The sequence below is a fragment of the Cebus imitator genome, unplaced genomic scaffold, assembly GCF_001604975.1.
Source record: "Cebus imitator isolate Cc_AM_T3 unplaced genomic scaffold, Cebus_imitator-1.0 Scaffold444, whole genome shotgun sequence".
Classification (NCBI taxonomy): Eukaryota; Metazoa; Chordata; class Mammalia; order Primates; family Cebidae; genus Cebus; species Cebus imitator.
The window spans coordinates 1,781,508-1,798,848 of record NW_016107759.1 but is presented as its reverse complement, the minus strand read 5'-3'; the positions used below and the strand labels follow the sequence as shown (position 1 = coordinate 1,798,848).

Below are 17,341 nucleotides of genomic sequence, written 5' to 3'. Positions count from 1 at the left end.
GGAATAAAAGAAGATAAACACAGGCCAGGGTTGTGTTTTATTTGCGCGCTCTCTGTAGGACCCGGGAGAGAAAGGCTGACGCTGTGGTAACGGCCCTGGTCTGGGGGCGCGGGCGGTGCGGGAGCAGGGCGTCGCGTGGGTGGAACCACCTGGTCGGGTTGTGGCGGGTACAGTTAGTGTCCGAGTCACTGGAGGAGACTTGGCCTCCGCAGCTGCTCTCCAGCCCCCTAGGGCTGCTGGGTTCCGGGGTGCAAGTGAAGCGAGATTCCTCTTGGTCGTCCGCGGAGGCTGCCGTGCTGGGTCCAGGCTCCTTTAAGCACAGGCCCCGCCCCAGGCGCCGCCGCCCCGCCCCGCAGAGCTCGCTCCCGCGCCGCCATCATGATCTGCTTGGTGCTGACCATCTTCGCCAACCTCTTCCCCGCGGGTGAGCGGAGCGGCGCGGCGCGTGCCGGGGTCGGGCGGGCAGTGCTGGGCCGGACTGACGCCCTGTCCCCGCCCGCCCCGCAGCCTGCACCGGCGCACACGAGCGCACCTTCCTGGCCGTGAAGCCGGACGGCGTGCAGCGGCGGCTGGTGGGCGAGATCGTGCGGCGCTTCGAGAGGAAGGGCTTTAAACTGGTGGCGCTGAAGCTGGTGCAGGTCGGGGCGCGGGGCGCGGGGCGCGGTGGAGGGACGGGCTGAGCGGGCGCGGGGCGGGGACGTGGGGACGCTTGGGTCCCAGGCGCGGGCGCAGGCGGCCTGACCCTTTCGCAGGCCTCCGAAGAGCTTCTGCGCGAACACTACGCCGAGCTGCGCGAGCGCCCGTTCTACGGCCGCTTGGTTAAGTACATGGCCTCCGGGCCGGTGGTGGCCATGGTGAGTACCTGGGAAGCGGGCGGGCGGCCCCAGGACCTCCACCTCCCCGTGACACCGCCCCCGACCCGCCCGCACAGGTATGGCAGGGACTGGACGTGGTCCGCGCCTCTCGAGCGCTCATCGGGGCCACGAACCCGGCAGACGCCCAGCCCGGCACCATCCGCGGGGATTTCTGCATCGAGGTTGGCAAGTAAGGCCGGACCCAGGGACGGTCCCAGCCCTGTCTGGCCTGCGTGGGACCCGTGACCCAGCTCTCTTTCCTGCGCTCACGCGCGCCTCTTCCACTTAGGAACCTCATTCACGGCAGCGACTCGGTGGAGAGTGCCCGCCGCGAGATCGCGCTCTGGTTCCGCGCAGAGGAGCTCCTGTGTTGGGAGGACAGTGCCGGGCACTGGCTGTATGAGTAGCCCGGTGGGTGCGCGTCGCAGAGGTTCTGCGGCACCAGCCTCCTCCAGGGCCCAGGTGGCCAGGCTTTCAGACCCGCCCTGCAGCGCTTTGAACGTCCCTTCTGATGGGGTGCTGAACATCTGTCAGGACATTGCATCGAGGGTGGCATGCGATCCCCCCAATCCCTGGCGTACAGGGCTTACTGCCCGAGACGAGTTGCTCCAGGCAAGCCTGCGTGGCTCACCTGGAAACGTGCCAGAACACTGTCCTGGTGCCCAGCCCAAAGTGGTCCAACATTTCTTTTTATAATAAAATCCTAGTGTTTGTGTGGTTTTGGTCTGGGAACAAGCAGCTACGATGTTAAGACGTTTATTACATACAGAGCAGATATGTGGGTTTGCTTGCAGGACCAAAGCCTGAGGAGAATCGTCACCCCTCCCCCAGCCGCCCCATCAGTCAGCCGGGAGTCACTTCCAGATCCTGGGGGCACAGACGAGGGACCGGACATACATCACAGTGGAGGTGGCAGGGTGGTGGGGAGAAGCCGGCAGCGCAGCAGCTGCAGCCCGCGGTAGCCGGCTGGGCTCATGGGGCAGCTCCCCAAGATCTGTGCTTCTCTGGTTGGGGATGGGCAAGGGGCTGGGCTGCCCTCGTCGGGGCCTCCCGGACAGGAGTGCAGTGGGCCTGGAAGGTGGGAGTAGGCCAGCGAGGCCCGGCTGGGCAGGAGAGCAGTCCAGGGTAGCAACTGCTCCCTATGCAATTGGAGTCTACTGGAGGTGGCTCCATCCTCAGCTCCATGGGCCTCCGATTGGTGGCCTCTCTGTTGCTCCTGGGGAACGGGCCACAGCGGGCAGCCCTAGGCACTTAGTAGCGTGTCTGGGAGCTGGGCTCTGTGGAGCCCCATGCAGGAGGCAGGCCCCAGGAGCACACCATCCCCCATCAACCTGAGGCTGAGCCTGCATCCTGGGACTGACCCCGGAGAGGCCAGGGGCCTCCCCTTCTTCCTGAGGCCTGGGCCTGCCCTGGCAGCCTGAGAAATCCCAGCCTGGGGGCTTCTAGGAGGCACAGGACTCCAGGGCCCACTCCTCCAAGGAGTCTTCTGCCCAGGCAGAGCCTGAGGGGACACAGGTCAGAGCAGGGCTGGTGAGACCCTGCCTGCATGGACGGGATGGGGTAGCAGTCTTCTCAAGCAGTTGCCCTGGGGAGCTGGGCCTCGTGCTTTGATGCCAACTCCCTGGGCAGGGGACAGCCAGGATAGGGACAGACAGAGGATAGGGGCTTGAGGACAGGGGGGCCCCAGAGAAGGCCAGCTGGGGTACAGGCACCTGGGTAGCCTGAGGCCCACCTCCCTAGGCAAAGGCTAGTGCTTGGCCTGGTTCCCCTAGGCAGAGTGAGGGCCCAGGACGCAGGTGGGCCCGCAAGCAGCATGCAGAGGTGGGCCCAGGGCAGGCAGCCTCGGTGGTGGGGAGCCCCTGCCTCCTCTCCCGGGGTGCTGGGAAGTAGGAGGCCAGGGCAGAGCCAGGGCCACCTCAGATCCTGCCTGCGCTGGGCCCAAGGTGCCCTGGACTTGAGGACTCTGGGCTGGAAATTGGCCAGGAGCTGCCCGGGAACAGTGTCCCGAGAGCATCTTCCTCTTGGGTGGAAGCACCCCCTCCGCTCCTCCTCCCAACTGACTGGCATCCCCACACTCCCTGCCCGCTGGAGAGGGCCAGACTCAGGTGAAAGCTGCAGGTTGAGAGGTTAGAAAAGGGGCGGTGGCGCCTGGCTGGCTATCCTGCAGGGCAGGCGGGGTCAGGTGGGCAGGGGTCCTATATACAGGTCCGGCCAGGCAGGGTGGGCGGCCTCACTCTGGGGTGTAAGACACCTGCCACACGATGATGTGGCTGCGCTCTGCCTTGGACAACATGGGCTTCACCTGGCTCACGTCCCCCATGCCCTCCTCCGTCTCATCATCCTCTCCGTCTCCTGCGGGCAAGGCAGCAGTCAGGGCCAGGCCCCCCGATCCCATGCCCAACCTGAGCCCTGTCCCTAGGGCCACTCACCGATGCGAAAGTCAATGTAGCCCTCCCCGCCACTCAGCACCAGCACGTTCCGCAGCTTCTGGCCCTCGGCTTCTGAGGCGGGGGCGGCCGGCCCAGGGCCCTCGGCTGGGCTGTCCAGGACGCTCCCATTCAGGGTGGCCAGCACGTTCCCTGGGATGGCAGAAGCAATTCAGGATAGCAGCCTCCTGAGTGCAGCGGCAGCGGCCACTGGCCTGCCGGGTGTGGACAGCAGCAGGAACCCAGCCTCACCTGGCACCGAGACGAAGAACTTGACAGCATCTCGGTGTCCGTGGAAACAGAGCTGCGCCTGGGCCATGGAGCAATAGGGGATGAAGCTGCTGGCTGCCCTGTCGCTGCTGTCGTCACCGTACACATGGATGATGCCCCCGGGGCGGGCGCCCTCCCCCGAGGTGGGGGACGTCTTATTGGCTGCAGGGAGAGAACCCAGAGGCGCTGAGCCCCCACACAGATGGAGGGTGGAAGAGGCTCCTGTGGGGGGATGGGAGGTGGCCGGGCTTACCTCGGAGCCCCAGGAGCTGGCCTCGGTGTAGGACCACAGCTGGGGACATGGGAGGGGCAGGGGAGAAGAGGAGACAGATCAGCAGATGGGCAGCAGGCACCCTCCCAGGTGGCGCTGCAGAGCCACCCCCTGGGAACTCATGGGCGCCTCTGGCAGCTCCACCACCCCTGCAGGGCCGCGGGCCACTCACTCTCTGTCAGGGGGATGGAGATGACCACTCCGTTGCCAGTGCCCACCCAGAGCCGGCTGCCTGCGACCAGCAGGGCTGTGATGCGCACAAAGGAGAAGCCCAGCTTGCCGGTGCCTGTTGGGGAGGGTGGTCAGTTTGGCTGGCCTTGAGCACCCTGCTGCCCCACCCACCTGGTGCAGCCCCTCACCCAGCATCTTGCTGACATAGGGCTCGATGTCCACATCCTGCAGGTGCTGGTGCGTGTGTGCGTGGTAGAGCCGCAAGGTAGAGTCCAGGCGGATGGACACCCACACCCCATCGCCGATCCATGCCAGCTGCCGCACCTGGCTCTCCCGCCGAGGGTGGGCGTCAAATGACTTCTGTGGGGTTATGGCAGTCCATCAACAGGGCTGGGGAGAGGAAGTGGGAAGCCCCAAACCTGCCACAGCCCCGGGGCCACCTGTGGCCCCCTCCAACGCCCAGCCAGTGCTTGCTTTGCCCCGTTAGAGCCTGAGTCACAGGCAGTGCAGGGGGCTGGGCCTCCTGGACTTCTGTGTGGAAGGTGTCGGAGCGCTGCTGGCCGGCAGAACCCCTCCCCTCCCCGGGCGGGCCCGTGCCAGCACTCACCTCAATCTGCATGGTCTTGGGCTGGATGACGTGCACCTTGTTCTTATAGCCACACCACACGCGGTCGTACACAACAGCCATGCATCGGATAGAGTGGTGCGGGTGGCCCAGGTCCATCAGGTGATAGTTGCTGAGGTCCCACTGGCCATCTGTGGAGCCCAGATACCTCAGGCCTGGCCAGTCCCCACCTCTGCTCATGGCATCAGGGGTTGAGACACCCAGTGCCAGGCTAAGGAGAGGCCTGGAACCCCGGGAGCCCCCCCAGTCACTGGCAGGGCTGTCGGCTGCCACCCACATACCCCATGCCACCAGGCCCCACCTTCACCACGGTGGAAGATGGCAAGGGTCCCGTCTGCCAGAGCCACCAGCACGCGGCCTTTGACATGCCTGTAACAGGAATGCGGTGAGCCTAGTTTGGGCCAGGCTATGCTAGCCCCTCCACCCAGTCCCCCCACCCCCACCCCACCCCTGATGCCCGGCCCTCAGCCTGGGGTCACCCACACCAGGCTCAGCACGGAATCCTTCAGCTTGATGGAGTGCAGGCACTTCTTCCAGTTGGCCACAGCTGAGTGCACGTAGAGCCTGTAGAAGGAAGTGGCGGTGGGCAAGGCGCTCCCCTGGGACCTCCCTCCACCCTGCCCAGGGCCCTGCCTACCAGCCGTTCTGGGCCCCCAGCCACATGGTAGGTGCAGCACTGCTGCCTGCTCCCGTGGGGTCCCCGCTGGGCTCTGGCTCTGGCTGCGTGCCGCTGCTGTCAGGCTCTGGCCCATTCTCGCTGCGAGAAGGATGGTGGCTTGAGGCAGGCCACGGGGTGTGCACCTGCCCTAAGACCCTTCCCACCTCTGCCAGCCTTCTTTCTGCTGCTGCCCCAGCCCAAGAGCTTACCTGCCAGGTTGGGGGCCAGAGGGCAGGGCGGGGGCCGGGTCGGTGAAGACGTGCTCTGTGAGAGGCCCGGGCCGCAATGCAGCAGTCTCTGGCTCACTGGGCCCAGGGTCTGGTACCTCCGTGGCCTCTGTGGCCTCCTCTGTGGACTGGGACGGGTTGACCTTCCCGTTGGCGATGGCGGCCACCTCCCCTGTGTTAGGACAGGTGAGCTTGGGCTGGGCAGAAACGTGGGAATGAGGGGATGGGGAAAACTCGCCCGGGACTCACCCTGCCCCTTGTCCAGCACCGGAGTGTCCCCTCGGGAGGAGCAGTTGCTCCGCGGCACGTTGCAGCGGGTGGCACAGCCCACCAGGGTGATACCGGCCAGCACGCCATCTGCGCCCACATCCTCTGGGTTCACGTCGCTGTCCAGGAACATCTCCCCAGGCGGGTAATCACTGTCACTCGCCGCTGGGGAGAGGACGGCCCATCAGCCTGTGCTGGGAAACCCACTACTGCGAGGGTGTGCCTAGCACTCATACAGGGGTGGGACAGAGGAGTGGGGGCTGGTCTTCCGCTCTCCCAGCAGACCCAGCCTCCACACATGGCTCCACCCACAGCCCACCCAGGACTCTCTGCCTGGAGGCCTGGGACGATTTCAGCAAGCCTGCTCTGTTGGGTGGGCCCCTGGGCCGAGGCAAGCTGAGTAGTAAGACTCCCATCCTGGGAGCAAACAACTCATGATCCTGTGGCAGACCCCTAAGAACCCTCAGGAGCTCAGGGCCATCTCTACAAACAGCCCTGTGGTTTCACACCAGAGACCTAGCAGAGCCCTGGGCAGCCCTTTGTTCTCCCAGTGTTGGGGCTGGGCCCAGAACCTCACCAAGGCTATCGCCCTCAGGGGTGACATGAAGCCCCTCATCCATACCCCTTGGTCCTTGGTGAGGCCGTGAGATTTCGGCCCAGCTGGAGGTTTCACTTTCAGCATGAGGAAATGTTTTCCTCTAGTCCAAGTGATGCTTCAAGCTTCAGGCTGGACTACGGCCCACCCGTCGCTCTCTAACCAAGTAATCGTGGCGTGCAAAGTAGGAATAAAGGTCGAGGCCACGGCAGTGTTGCCCCTCCCACCGTCCCCTCACATTCCTGTGTCCACAGGACATCACGAGAGGACGGGTGCTGTGTGGCAGGACTTTTACTGAGCCTCCTAGCAGAAGGGAGTGGTGCCCGAGTGGAAGCACCCGCTCCAGGCCACGCTCACCGGGGATGCTGGCGATGCACAGCACGTGCGCGTTGCAGACAGTGAACTGGTCCACCACGGTGCCTGGCTGGTTGGCGTCGATGATCACCACCTTGCTGGTGGTCAGCGTGCTGGTCAGGATCCACACCCGGCTGGAGGTGGCGTCCATCTCGGGGAGCTCCTTCGACTGTTTCAGGGTGAGGGATCAAGCTCAGAGCCCCAGCCTGAGGCTACCCGACAGCAATAGGGGCCGTGGGGCTCCCGGAATCTGTCAGGGTCCAGCCTTGACTTTAGCTTGAGGGAACATGGCTATCCTCCCCCACGGCCAGAACAATGAGTGTGGGTAACCCCCCATCCAGGTACCAAGGAAGGAGAGCTAAGCAGAATCGTGGCACAATTAAGGCCTGAAGAGTATCTGTTATTTCCTTTTATATAATCCTTTATATACTCATATATTAGTTTACAGAATTAGGGCTTGGAAAACATCTGTTTATAGTGTTACTACTCGGTTATTTCCCTTTATATAATCCTCTGTATATAATCATGTCAGTTCACAGAGTGCCTAAGGAAAATTTTACCCCTCAGTCATTCCCCTATACATATATATAACTATATCTCAGTTCATAGTCGGAGGAGTGCCTGGAGTGGACACAGTACAGAGCATGAATTAAGGAATAAGCAGCTTATAGTCGGAGGAATGTCTGGAGCAGACACAGTGCAGAGCATGATTTAAGGGAAAACAGTTACACCAGGACAAGAATCCATGGCCCAGGCGGCAGCGTTCAGTATCGGAAAGATACCCGCTGGATGGCAGGCTTGGGGTGAGGGCCACTCCTCCTGATAAAGGAGTTGTAGGACCTTGCTCCAGTTCTTGCAGAAGGCTGCCCTCAGAACGGCAATCCACCTTGGTGACTGAACTTTATCAGCTCTTGCTACTGTGCTGCTCGAAAAGCATCTTCCCATAGAACCCATTGGAAGCTGTCAGCAGGTGGCGGTAACCCTGGCAGCTCTGTCACTACTGTGTGAGTTAAAGCATCCTCCATAAATCTTCTTAGAAGTAGCTCGCCCATAGATAGACGTATTGCGCACTGCACCCTCTTCACTGCGCACGGCCCACCTTCAAGCCTCGGCGACCTAATGGGGGTGGACACCTTACTGCACACAGTCCTTGCCTTCATGGGAACGGGCCCCTTGCTGCGCACTATCCACCTCCTAGCCTAGGTGACCTAATGGAGGTGGACCCCTTGTTTTATTGCTTACAACCCTATCACTAAAGATGATTTCACTCACTGCCCTGCCCCCTAACCTATACACAATAAATACTCATGCTTCTGGACATTCGGGGCCTCACCAGCCACTCGCCGGCCTTGCCTGACTCCGCTCATAGGTGGCGTGGCCCCTCAAGCCCAGCCGCGTTTTCCTTGTACTTCTGTGTCCTGTCTCTTTATTTCTTGGATCCTGCGCCTCAGCACAGCATAAGGGACACCCCACGACCCTGTGGGGCCTTCAGCCCTACAAATAGGGCTCAAGACCGCACTCTAAAGCGATCCATACACAGTTTTCCCCCCACAGAGGAAGCCCTTAAGCTCCAAGAGGCCCAAGCTGGGCCATAAGACTAAGCCTCTGACCACTGGGAAGCAAGCTCTGCCACTCCTGGGCTCTATCACGCCTGCTGCCCGCCTGACCCCCGCAGCTCAACCAGCGCAGGCCCACTCAGGCCCACTCCAGGCCACCGGCGGGGAAAGAGGGGAGAGGAGGGGAGGAGGCAAGGGGAGGGGAAGAGGAGAGAGGAGAGGGACAGCCACAGGGACCAAGACTGCTGGATGGCACTCCCGCTGAGAACCCAGGAGGCGGCTCAGCTCTGGGGAGGGAAGACACTGCGAACCAGGAGCCCCTGCGAGGCCCAGCCTCTGGGTGCTGTGCCCAACTGTCCCGTGTCTCACTCCCAGCATGCTCTGCAGCTGAGCTGTCCAGAGACTAAGTCAGGGAGGGTGCCCGGTGGCCTGAGCCATGCTCACCTTCTTCTTCTCGGGAGACGCATGGGCACTCTTGGGCTCACCGTCCCCTTCCCGGTCGCAGGTCAGGGGGTCGCGGCCTGGCGCTGGCTTGACTCCATTCCCAACGTCGTCCTCACTGGGCCTCCACCCGCACAGGTTGACACCCGCGGCACACCACAGCTGAAAGGGCAGGGCCAGGCTCGGGTGACACCAGCGCTCTCCAGCCTCCCGTCCACCCAGGCGGCCTGAGCGGGTTCCTCGCGGGCTCACCTTCATGGTGGGGTCCTTCTCCACCAGAGGGCGGCAGTACACGGGCACCGGCACGTTCTTCATCCGCGTGTCCTCCTGGCCCCCATTGGGACTCAGCTGCAGGAAGCAGGGAGGCGTCGTGAGCCCGAGCTCTGGCTCCCACCTATCCCTCCAGAAACCTGGGTCAGGCCGGGCTGCTGGCTTCTGGCGGCAGAGCCACCTATGAAGACTCGAGGCAGGTGGGGGTGTGGCAGCCGCGCGACTCCTCCTCCGACCCTCCAAAGCCCGGCGCAGGAGGCTCACTAGGAACCCGCCCCGCCCGCCGTCCCCTTCCCACCTCTGGCACTGCCCCGCCTTCGCCCCGCCCCTCAACACGCCCGTCCCCGCAGCGTCCGGCCTGTACCTGCTTGTACTTGGCGGGCAGGCTCCAGCCGCAGGCCTGCAGACGGCCGTCGTCGTTACGGACGTGCTCACGCACCTGACGATACTGCTCGCGCTTCTGCTCTCGACGGGCAGAGGACGTGCAGTCGCTGAGTGGAAGAATGATGGGTGACATCTCTGTCCAGGGTGAGCAGCAGCAGAGCAGCAGGCACCCACAGTGCCCCAGGCCTGCCCTAGGGGAGGCCAAGGCAGGGAGGCCCGCCTGGGCCCATCCTTGCTTTTTTCTGGCCACTGGGTGCCCAGATGGCGAGGGTGGCTTTCCCAGCACCAGGCATGGCCGTAGGCTTGGAGGCCACAGCTGGCACCTGCTCAACCCAGAGGCTGCTCTGCTGCCACAGCCACTGAGGGCTTCAGGGACCAGGACCCAGAGTGCCACCGGGACACAGGTGCGGCCAGTGACTCCTTGCTGGATGTGTGCCTGAAATGGCTCTGCAGCTGGAGCCTCAACAGCAGCAGAGCCCAGGGGCTACCGTGAAGCCCAGCACAGCTGTTAGTGGACACAGATATCCTGAAGTAAACACTGTGGAGCCAGAGCAGCCCAGCTCCCCGCAGTGGGGAGGGGCAGGCACTGTGCAGGGAAAGGTCACGACCTCTGGCATGTGGCAAGCAAGGTGGAGGCTGCCCTCAAAATCCTCCTTCAGGGCCTGGAGGAGAGGGGCCCCTGGACAGGGCCTCCTCAACCCCCTTGCAGGCCACATATGGGGGCCAGAGGACACTCACTCATCGGGGAAGAACTCCAAGGGCCGGCTGCCCGCCGAGATCGGGCACATGGCGTGGCTGCGGCGCTGGCTGAAGCCAGCTGTGGTGGGTGACTTGTAGTGGATGTTCACTGAAGGGTAGGGGCGCTTGGCCGGAGGCGGGCTGGAGGAGGAGCTGAAGAGGCGGCTGAAGCTGCCGGAGGCACAGGGAGGTGAGGGGTTGGGCAGAGGACCAGAGAGCCTCCCTGCCCCCTCCCCTGCAGCTCCTGGCCACACCCCCCAGGTGCCCCCAGCTTACAACTGCCAGATGGTAGACTTCTTCTTCTCCTGGACGGACGGGTGCTCTCGGGAAGCTCTACAGGGGAGGGCACAGGGAGCAACGTGCTAGCACCCTCACGCCTCCCTTGCCTGGGCCTCTCCAGGTTCCCATCAGGAAGCACACAGCGCACTTCAGTCCCCCCCAGAAGAGAGGGAGGTGCAGAGGGAGCTGCAGTCGTGCTGACTGGGATGACCCCGCAGCCACTCCTGGGGAGGCTGCAGCTCCCACCTGATCATCTCGGTCCACCGCACAGCCTCCTGCAGCTCCATCAGTCGCTCCTTGTACTGGTTCCGCTCCATGAGCACCCGGGCCATCTCCACCCGCGTGAAGCGGCGGCGCTGCGCCATGGGGATTTTGTCCTGCAGATGGGAGGCACACAGACTCAGCCAGCCCCTGGAGGCCAGGTCACACCTGCTTCCTCCTCGGGTGCCTCCCCTGGGGCAGGGGGCGTGGCCTCCAGGTATAAGTGGATCTAAGTGCCAATTTCCTGCAGTTCCTCAGGCAAAAAGTGGTGTGGAGGTATGTGGGTAAGGGGGGAGGGGAACCCTGCCAGGGCTGCCATGACATGCATGAGGTATGATGTGGGTGACTTTCCCTGCATGGCTTTGGAGGCCCCCAATGTATCAGGTGAGGTGCAGGTGGGCCCGGTCCTGTGTGAAATGAGCAGGCAGTTGACACTCTAAGAAGGGTCAGCCGGCTGAACACTTGAGGTTCTGACAGACCCGTGTGGGGTCTGCAGTCTGCTCCCTCCACCCAGGGATGCCCAGCAGAGCTGCCAAGGAATGACGAAGTACATGGCGGGTAGGCAGTGGGGTCCCCATATGGCCTGTAACACTCAGCACTTCCTGCTTACAGGTGCCTGTCCAGTCTCAGGCTATGACAAGGGGCCGAGGCCCAGGAGGACCAGTGTCGCCTTCAGCTCCTGCAGGAGGGGCTGGGTGGGGGAAACGTGACTCGCCTTCAGCTTGTGTTTCTCCTGGACCATGGGGAGCACAGCCTGCACGGGATGGCCTGAGATACATAACCTCACTTTATCGACACCACAGCCCCCAAGTGACAGTCAGTGTGTGTGAAGTCGGCATCCTTCCTGGAGTAGGGCCTGCTCTCTTTAAGGAAGGCAGCCGCTGGCCAAATGACAGACAGCATTCCCTTTGGCCTCTCCCCTGAAAGGGGTGGTGGTTCTGAAGGTGAGGGCCTGCAATACCCAGGCAGCAGAGAGCTTGCCCTGGGGTCTCCCGGGCTCCTGGGGTGGGGTGGGTCCTGGGAAGGGGACAGCAGGAGACTGGCCAGGCTGCAGAGTCAGGGAGACCCGCTTGTGACCATGCAAAAGGCATGCACGAGGATGCTGACAGGTGAACTGGCGTCCCGCCAGCGCTATGGTCCTGCCCAAGGGCCTGGTTCTGACTCCATGTGATCTGGGGAGTGGGGTGGCAGATGATGCGACTGGGGTCACATGTCATACAGGAGGGGTGGGAAGGCGCTGAGTCCAGAAGAGCTGGTGAGTCCCCAGAAGCCCACCTGGCCCCCTTCCCGTGGCCCCAGCCCTGCATGTGAATAGTGGAATATACTGATTCTGAACAGAGACAGCAGATCTGGTGAGTCACTGGGATCCCGCCCCCAATGCCCATGCTCCGAGTGTGAAGAATGGGATATATGGCATGGGAATGGCCAACAGTGAAGTGGACTGCGTGGGAACGGCCAACAGTGAAGTGGACTGCGTGGGAATGGCCAACAGTGAAGTGGACACTGTGTGGGAATGGCCAACAGTGAAGTGGACACTGCGTGGGAATGGCAAACAGTGAAGTATACTGCGTGGGAATACTGACATGTACTACATGTGAATGGTGAAAGGTACCATGTGTGAATGGTAGGTGCCCTGCCTGTGAATGGTGGCCGCCCCGCGTGTGAGTGTGTGGGGTTGGTGGACACCCAGCATGTCAGTGCATGTGAATGGTGGCCGCCCCGCGTGTGAGTGCGTGGGGTTGGTGGACACCCAGCATGTGAGTGCGTGTGAATGGTGGCCGCCCCGCGTGTGAGTGCGTGGGGTTGGTGGACACCCAGCATGTGAGTGCGTGTGAATGGTGGCCGCCCCGTGTGTGAGTGCGTGGGGTTGGTGGACACCCAGCATGTGAGTGCGTGTGAATGGTGGCCGCCCCGCGTGTGAGTGCGTGTGAATGGTGGCCGCCCCGCGTGTGAGTGCGTGGGAATGGTGGACACCCAGCATGTTAGTGTGTGTGAATGGTGGCCGCCCTGTGTGTGAGTGCATGGGAATGGTGGACACCCAGCATGGGAAGGCATGGGAATGATGAAGGGTGGCTGCCCCGCGTGTGAAGAGTGAAGAGCGGATGTACCGATTCTGTACAGAGATAGCTGCTTACATCCTCCGCCTCTTCTTTGGGTTCGCGGCGGGCGATGATGGCCTCAGACTTCACTCTGCGGGAAGGGCAAGGAGGCAGGGAGGGTGAGGGCCTCCCAGAGGCCTCGGGAAGAAACAGCGGGCAGTGCCCGCCCCAGACTTGTGTCCTTGCCTCTGTGCAGGGCTGGGGGCTCTCCCCGCAGCAGCCCTCTGGTTCAGGGCCCAGAGCTCTGCTGCCGGTTCTCTGGGGACAGGTGGTCCTGCACCACCACTGTACAAGTGTCCCGAAGCCCAGCCTTCCATCCTGGCTGCCTGGGAATGCGGAGAGGGGCAAATCACAGGGGCCCTGGCTTCAGCAAACCCAGAGCAGATCCGGGTCCCCTCTTGGGCAGAGGCACAGTCTCGGGACTCCACACCTCCTCTGCTTATCAGAGAAAGGCTGGAGCCCCAGCACACAGCTCTCCAGGGTCCACAGCCAAACCTTGGCTGATCAAAGGGCTGGAGGAGTGGGATCGTGGGAGCTGCAGCTGAGCCCCACACGCCACGCAGTTAAGGACGCGTAAGACAGGCCCAGCGTGCGCTGTGGGAGGCTCAGGAGACCACGGCCCCTCTTGGGCTGGTCAGGGTGAAGTGGCTGTGAGCTGGAGCTGGGGGTGCACAAAGCCACTCTGGCTGGAGAGCAGGCACTGGAGAAGGCAGCCGCTCCGGAGCCCTGACGCCGGGTGCCTCTGTGACGGGCTCTCCAAGCCCCCGCCCTCACCTTTTCAGTTCCTCTTCCAGCTCCTTGATGCGGTTTTCCAGCTTGACTTTGGCCTGCTTGGCAGCCTCCAGCTCACCCCTCAGCACTTCCTGCTCCCCGGACAGCTGGTCAACCTTGGCAATGAGGTCATTCTTCACCACGTTCAAGGCGTTTCTTTGAAAAAGCAGAAAGATGGGAGTGCAGTCTCCCAGCCCTGGCGAGGAGGGCTGCCTCAGCCTCGCCGCACGGGAGAAGGGCCCTCTTACTTGGTTTCCAGAAGCTGTGAGTTTTCCAGCAGCAGATTTCCCACTTCTTTGCCCATTCCTGAAACAGAAGGTGCAGAGGTTTCACCTGTGCCCTTGGAGGCAGGACCCTGGTGCTACCGCACCTGCCTCAGGGTAACCACACATCTGGAGAGGGTGGCCTGGTGGGGGGTGACGCCCGATCTGCAGGGAACACAGAGCAGGCTCCCAGGCCTTGGGGTGGTTCTCATGACTGATCAATGTCACAGGCCAGCTGGCCAGATGCAGGCCTCTGAGTGGCCCAACTGTGCTGTCACCTCAGTGCCCCCAGTAGTCCCATCATGAGGCAGGCCCTCTCAGAGCCGCCACCCTCAGGTGAATGATGTTGGGGCTGGGGTGAGGGGCAGGTGGGTGAGGAGAGGCCTCTCACAGTGGGGCCAGCAGGGATGGGGCATGGCAGGGCGGCTGTGAGGACCGTGGCTCCCTGGTGCCTTCCCATAGTGGGACTGATGGCTCCTCTACCATCAGGCCCCAAGTGAACCTGGACTGAGCTCCTGCAAGCATACCCAGAAACCCCAAAAGAATGGAAAGAAACTCCAAGGTCCGGCCTTCCCACACACTGCCCCAAATCTACGCAGTCAGGAAACAGCATCACACGCCTCCGTGCCTGGGCTCAGGGGTCCTCCTGCCTGAGGCCTCCATTGTGACCTCCCTTGCCTCAAACATGGGCCTTCCTCCCCACAGACAGGGTGTGCCCTGTGCTTGTGGGGACTCAGAGAGGTTGGGGCTACCTTCCTCAGGCCTTCAAGTCTGTCCCTTGGGAGAAGTTGCCGCCTCCCACAACCCAGAGGCAGCTGGGACAGAGCTAGCCTCACCCGGGGCTGCCCCCTGACCCCGGCGGCCCCAATGCTGTCCCCATCATGCAGAACAAAGCAAACAGCTCATGAAGCAGGAGACGATGTAGGGGTGGAGGGGTGACGCGCGGGAACGGGGCCTCAGCCTTACCAAAGAAATCATCACGCACTAGGGAGCCGTCCCCGTCCCACAGGAGATGGGCAACCAGGGCGGGAGGAGAGGGAGAGAGGGAGAAGAGAAACGCGTTAAGCCCGTGTGGACAGCAGGCTGGGGGGAATTCAGGGCTGGGTCGGCTGGGTCTGCTGGGTTAGGGTGGGCGCAGGAGGGAGTTGGGAGGGCAGGAGATGGGACAGAGCCAGCTACTTCTGGAAAGTTTATCCTTGGAATTACATGAAGACTACCAGGTCAATGTCACTTGTGGGGCTGGTAGCTAACATCTTACCCCAAATGCTGGGCCAGAGGGGGCTGGGGACAAAAGGCACCCCTGTGGAGACAGGCTACGCCTGAAGGCTGGGGGGGCTGCACCTGGACAGTCTCTGGGTGGGGCCTCAGAGCCTCCTGCTGTGCAGCCAGAAAGCAGAACTCGGCCTGTCCACCCAGGTGAGGAGGGGGCCCCGGGCTGAGCTTGGCAGGGGCCTCTAGGACCTGGCTTCTGGGGTGCGCCTGACAGCAGGGGAGGACCCAGAGCTGGCCTTGGCTGTGTCTAGTCACTGCCGTGCGTGTCTTAAGGCTCTGCAGGGCCTTCAGAAATGGCCGTCGGGGGACTTTTCAGGCTGTGTCACTGTGAAGTGGCTGGTGGAGCAAACTGAAACAAGCTTCCGAGCTGCGGTGGCGGCGAGCAGAAGCACAGGCGCTATGGCGGCGTGGGGGGCGGGCCACACAGCCGTGGTGTTGGGAAAGCTCAGGGCATCCCAGTCCACCCCCAGCCACAGAGGGGAGACAGACAGGAGAGAGATACACACCTGAGAACTCCCCTGGGCGTGTCCAGCGTGGCACAGAAAGGCGGGGGGGAAGGAAGTGATAAAGGTCAATTGGTGACTGGAACTGACAAAATAAAGAAACTCTTATTAAAGAAAAAGCATCAATGATTCGGCCACTCCCATGTTGCAGGACAAGAGAGAACAGGAGCAGCCTCCAGCAGGTCTGGATGCCTATAATCCCAGGCAGAAACCTGCAGGGAACGGGGCCAGGTGCCGTGGTCCAGCCCAGAGCTGAGCCTTGACCCTGCTCCCCTCTGCTCCCGCCACCCATCAGGAGGGCAGGTCCCCCGCAGCCCCCATGAAGATGGCCTGTGAAGAAGAGTGTGTGGGGCAGGGTGTGGCAGGTGCTCAGCCTCCAAAAGCCCCCAGCGTGGGCGAGACAGACACTGCAGGTGCAGGCCTAGGGCTGGACTCCGAGGCTCCTGGGTCAGCCCAGGTAGGGCAGGACCTCAGAGAAGGGCTACTGAAGACAAACTGGGAGCAAGGACCTCACAGTGGAAGGTGGAGAAAACTAAGCCAGAATGCAGAGGAGGGGTGGGGAGGGTGGTGGGAGCAGCATCCTCACTGGGTCCCGGTTCCCCCTGCACGGACGCAGAGGGAAACACTCGGCGGGAAAACACCACCTCCTCCTCCGCAGGTGAGGATGTGGCTCCGATCTACTTGGTTGCTTTCACACAGAAAAGGAAATGTATTAAAGAGTCACTTGATTTAGACGACAAAAGGGTTGTTTGTTACAGGAATTCCAGTACTAAAGCACCTCAATCAAGAGCAGATGTCCCTCTTTCAAATCGCTTCCCAGGGCAACCGCTGCTAATGGCCAATATTCTCCTCTCAGAGTTCCTTCTAGATAAACAACGGGTTTCAAAAAACAAACAGGGCACCACATCATCCATCTCTCTGGGAGACTTCCTGTGTTCCACTCAGCACTGTCATGGGACTCTCCTGTGCTGAGGTTCCTGGTTGCCTTTATTTATTTTTTGAGCCAGGATCTCACTCTGTTGCCCAGCCTGGAGTGCAGTGGCACCATCACAGCTCACTGCAACCTCGACCTCCCAGGCTGAAGATCCTCCCACCTCAGCCTCCCAAGTAGCTGGGAGTACAGGTGCACGCCACCACGCCCGGCTAATTGTTGTATTTTTTTTTAGTAGAGATGAGGTCTCACCATGTTGCCCAGGCTGGTCTGGAACTCGTGAGCTCAAATTGCTGACTGCAATCTCCGCCTCCCAGGCTTAAGCAATCCTCTCCCTCAGCCTCCAGAGTAGCTGCAGCCACAGGTGCACACCACCAAGCCCAACTAAGCATTTGGTAGAGATGGGGTTTTGCCATGTTGCCCAGGCTGGTCTTGAACTCTGGAGCTCAAATGATCCACCTGCCTTTGCAGGCATGAGCCACTGCACCCGGCCTGGTTGCTTTTAATGCCCTGTAGTGTTTCTCTATGGGAACATCTCGTCATCTGTCACTGCACCTGCTCTCGCGAGACTCGTCCCCGCGTGAGGGCTTGAGGTACCTCTCAGCCTGTGACTGCTTGGCTGCTCCCTCGAAGGCTCCACCGCCGCTACCACCTACAGGTGCTCAGTGGGGCTGCGCCCCTCACCTCTGGCATGGAGGGCAGCACCCGCTCCACCCTAGACAGCCTCGATTGTCTATTTTCAGTCTTGTAGGGAAAATGTTTTCTTGATTTTCTCTTTATTATTTCTAAAATTGAGCATCTTTTCATATGTTTATTGGTATAGTCTGTAAATTTCCTTTTTTTTTTTTTTTTTTT

The 17,341-nt window shown here is 61.7% G+C and overlaps 2 protein-coding genes across 19 annotated transcripts in view; one reads left to right on the top strand and one right to left on the bottom strand.

The window, feature by feature from the left end:
* Positions 1-197: 197 nt before the first annotated feature.
* On the top strand, positions 198-1,571 carry NME3 (NME/NM23 nucleoside diphosphate kinase 3). 2 transcript variants are annotated; one of them, XM_017511207.2, is made up of 5 exons: positions 198-424; positions 508-638; positions 753-854; positions 932-1,044; positions 1,144-1,571. In XM_017511207.2, the coding sequence occupies exons 1-5, from the start codon at positions 379-381 to the stop codon at positions 1,259-1,261; spliced, it is 510 nt and encodes a 169-aa protein (XP_017366696.1). In that variant the 5' UTR covers positions 198-378; the 3' UTR covers positions 1,262-1,571. The 2 variants fall into 2 exon arrangements, with proteins under 2 accessions (XP_017366696.1, XP_037588231.1); XM_037732303.1 differs by having other exon boundaries at positions 320-424; positions 932-1,036; positions 1,144-1,436.
* A 23-nt stretch (positions 1,572-1,594) lies between these two features.
* MAPK8IP3 (mitogen-activated protein kinase 8 interacting protein 3) overlaps positions 1,595-17,341 on the bottom strand; it is a 60,408-nt gene continuing 44,661 nt past the window's right edge. For 9 of the 17 annotated variants that reach the window (XM_017511173.1, XM_017511185.1, XM_017511174.1 and 6 more), the window contains 24 exons: positions 15,559-15,570; positions 14,747-14,764; positions 13,766-13,823; positions 13,521-13,673; positions 12,756-12,837; positions 10,633-10,763; positions 10,384-10,440; positions 10,108-10,278; positions 9,350-9,476; positions 8,968-9,063; positions 8,719-8,877; positions 6,722-6,887; positions 5,752-5,934; positions 5,485-5,674; positions 5,255-5,374; positions 5,101-5,181; positions 4,919-4,986; positions 4,600-4,748; positions 4,181-4,352; positions 3,994-4,107; positions 3,804-3,842; positions 3,533-3,712; positions 3,284-3,433; positions 1,595-3,206 (listed from right to left, as the gene is read on the bottom strand). In XM_017511173.1, coding sequence (XP_017366662.1) covers positions 3,085-3,206; positions 3,284-3,433; positions 3,533-3,712; positions 3,804-3,842; positions 3,994-4,107; positions 4,181-4,352; positions 4,600-4,748; positions 4,919-4,986; positions 5,101-5,181; positions 5,255-5,374; positions 5,485-5,674; positions 5,752-5,934; positions 6,722-6,887; positions 8,719-8,877; positions 8,968-9,063; positions 9,350-9,476; positions 10,108-10,278; positions 10,384-10,440; positions 10,633-10,763; positions 12,756-12,837; positions 13,521-13,673; positions 13,766-13,823; positions 14,747-14,764; positions 15,559-15,570 — 2,798 coding nt within the window. In that variant the 3' untranslated portion in view covers positions 1,595-3,084. The remainder of the gene's footprint in view (positions 3,207-3,283; positions 3,434-3,532; positions 3,713-3,803; positions 3,843-3,993; positions 4,108-4,180; positions 4,353-4,599; positions 4,749-4,918; positions 4,987-5,100; positions 5,182-5,254; positions 5,375-5,484; positions 5,675-5,751; positions 5,935-6,721; positions 6,888-8,718; positions 8,878-8,967; positions 9,064-9,349; positions 9,477-10,107; positions 10,279-10,383; positions 10,441-10,632; positions 10,764-12,755; positions 12,838-13,520; positions 13,674-13,765; positions 13,824-14,746; positions 14,765-15,558; positions 15,571-17,341) is intronic. The other 8 variants (XM_017511175.1, XM_017511189.1, XM_017511180.1 and 5 more) reach the window with 5 other exon arrangements.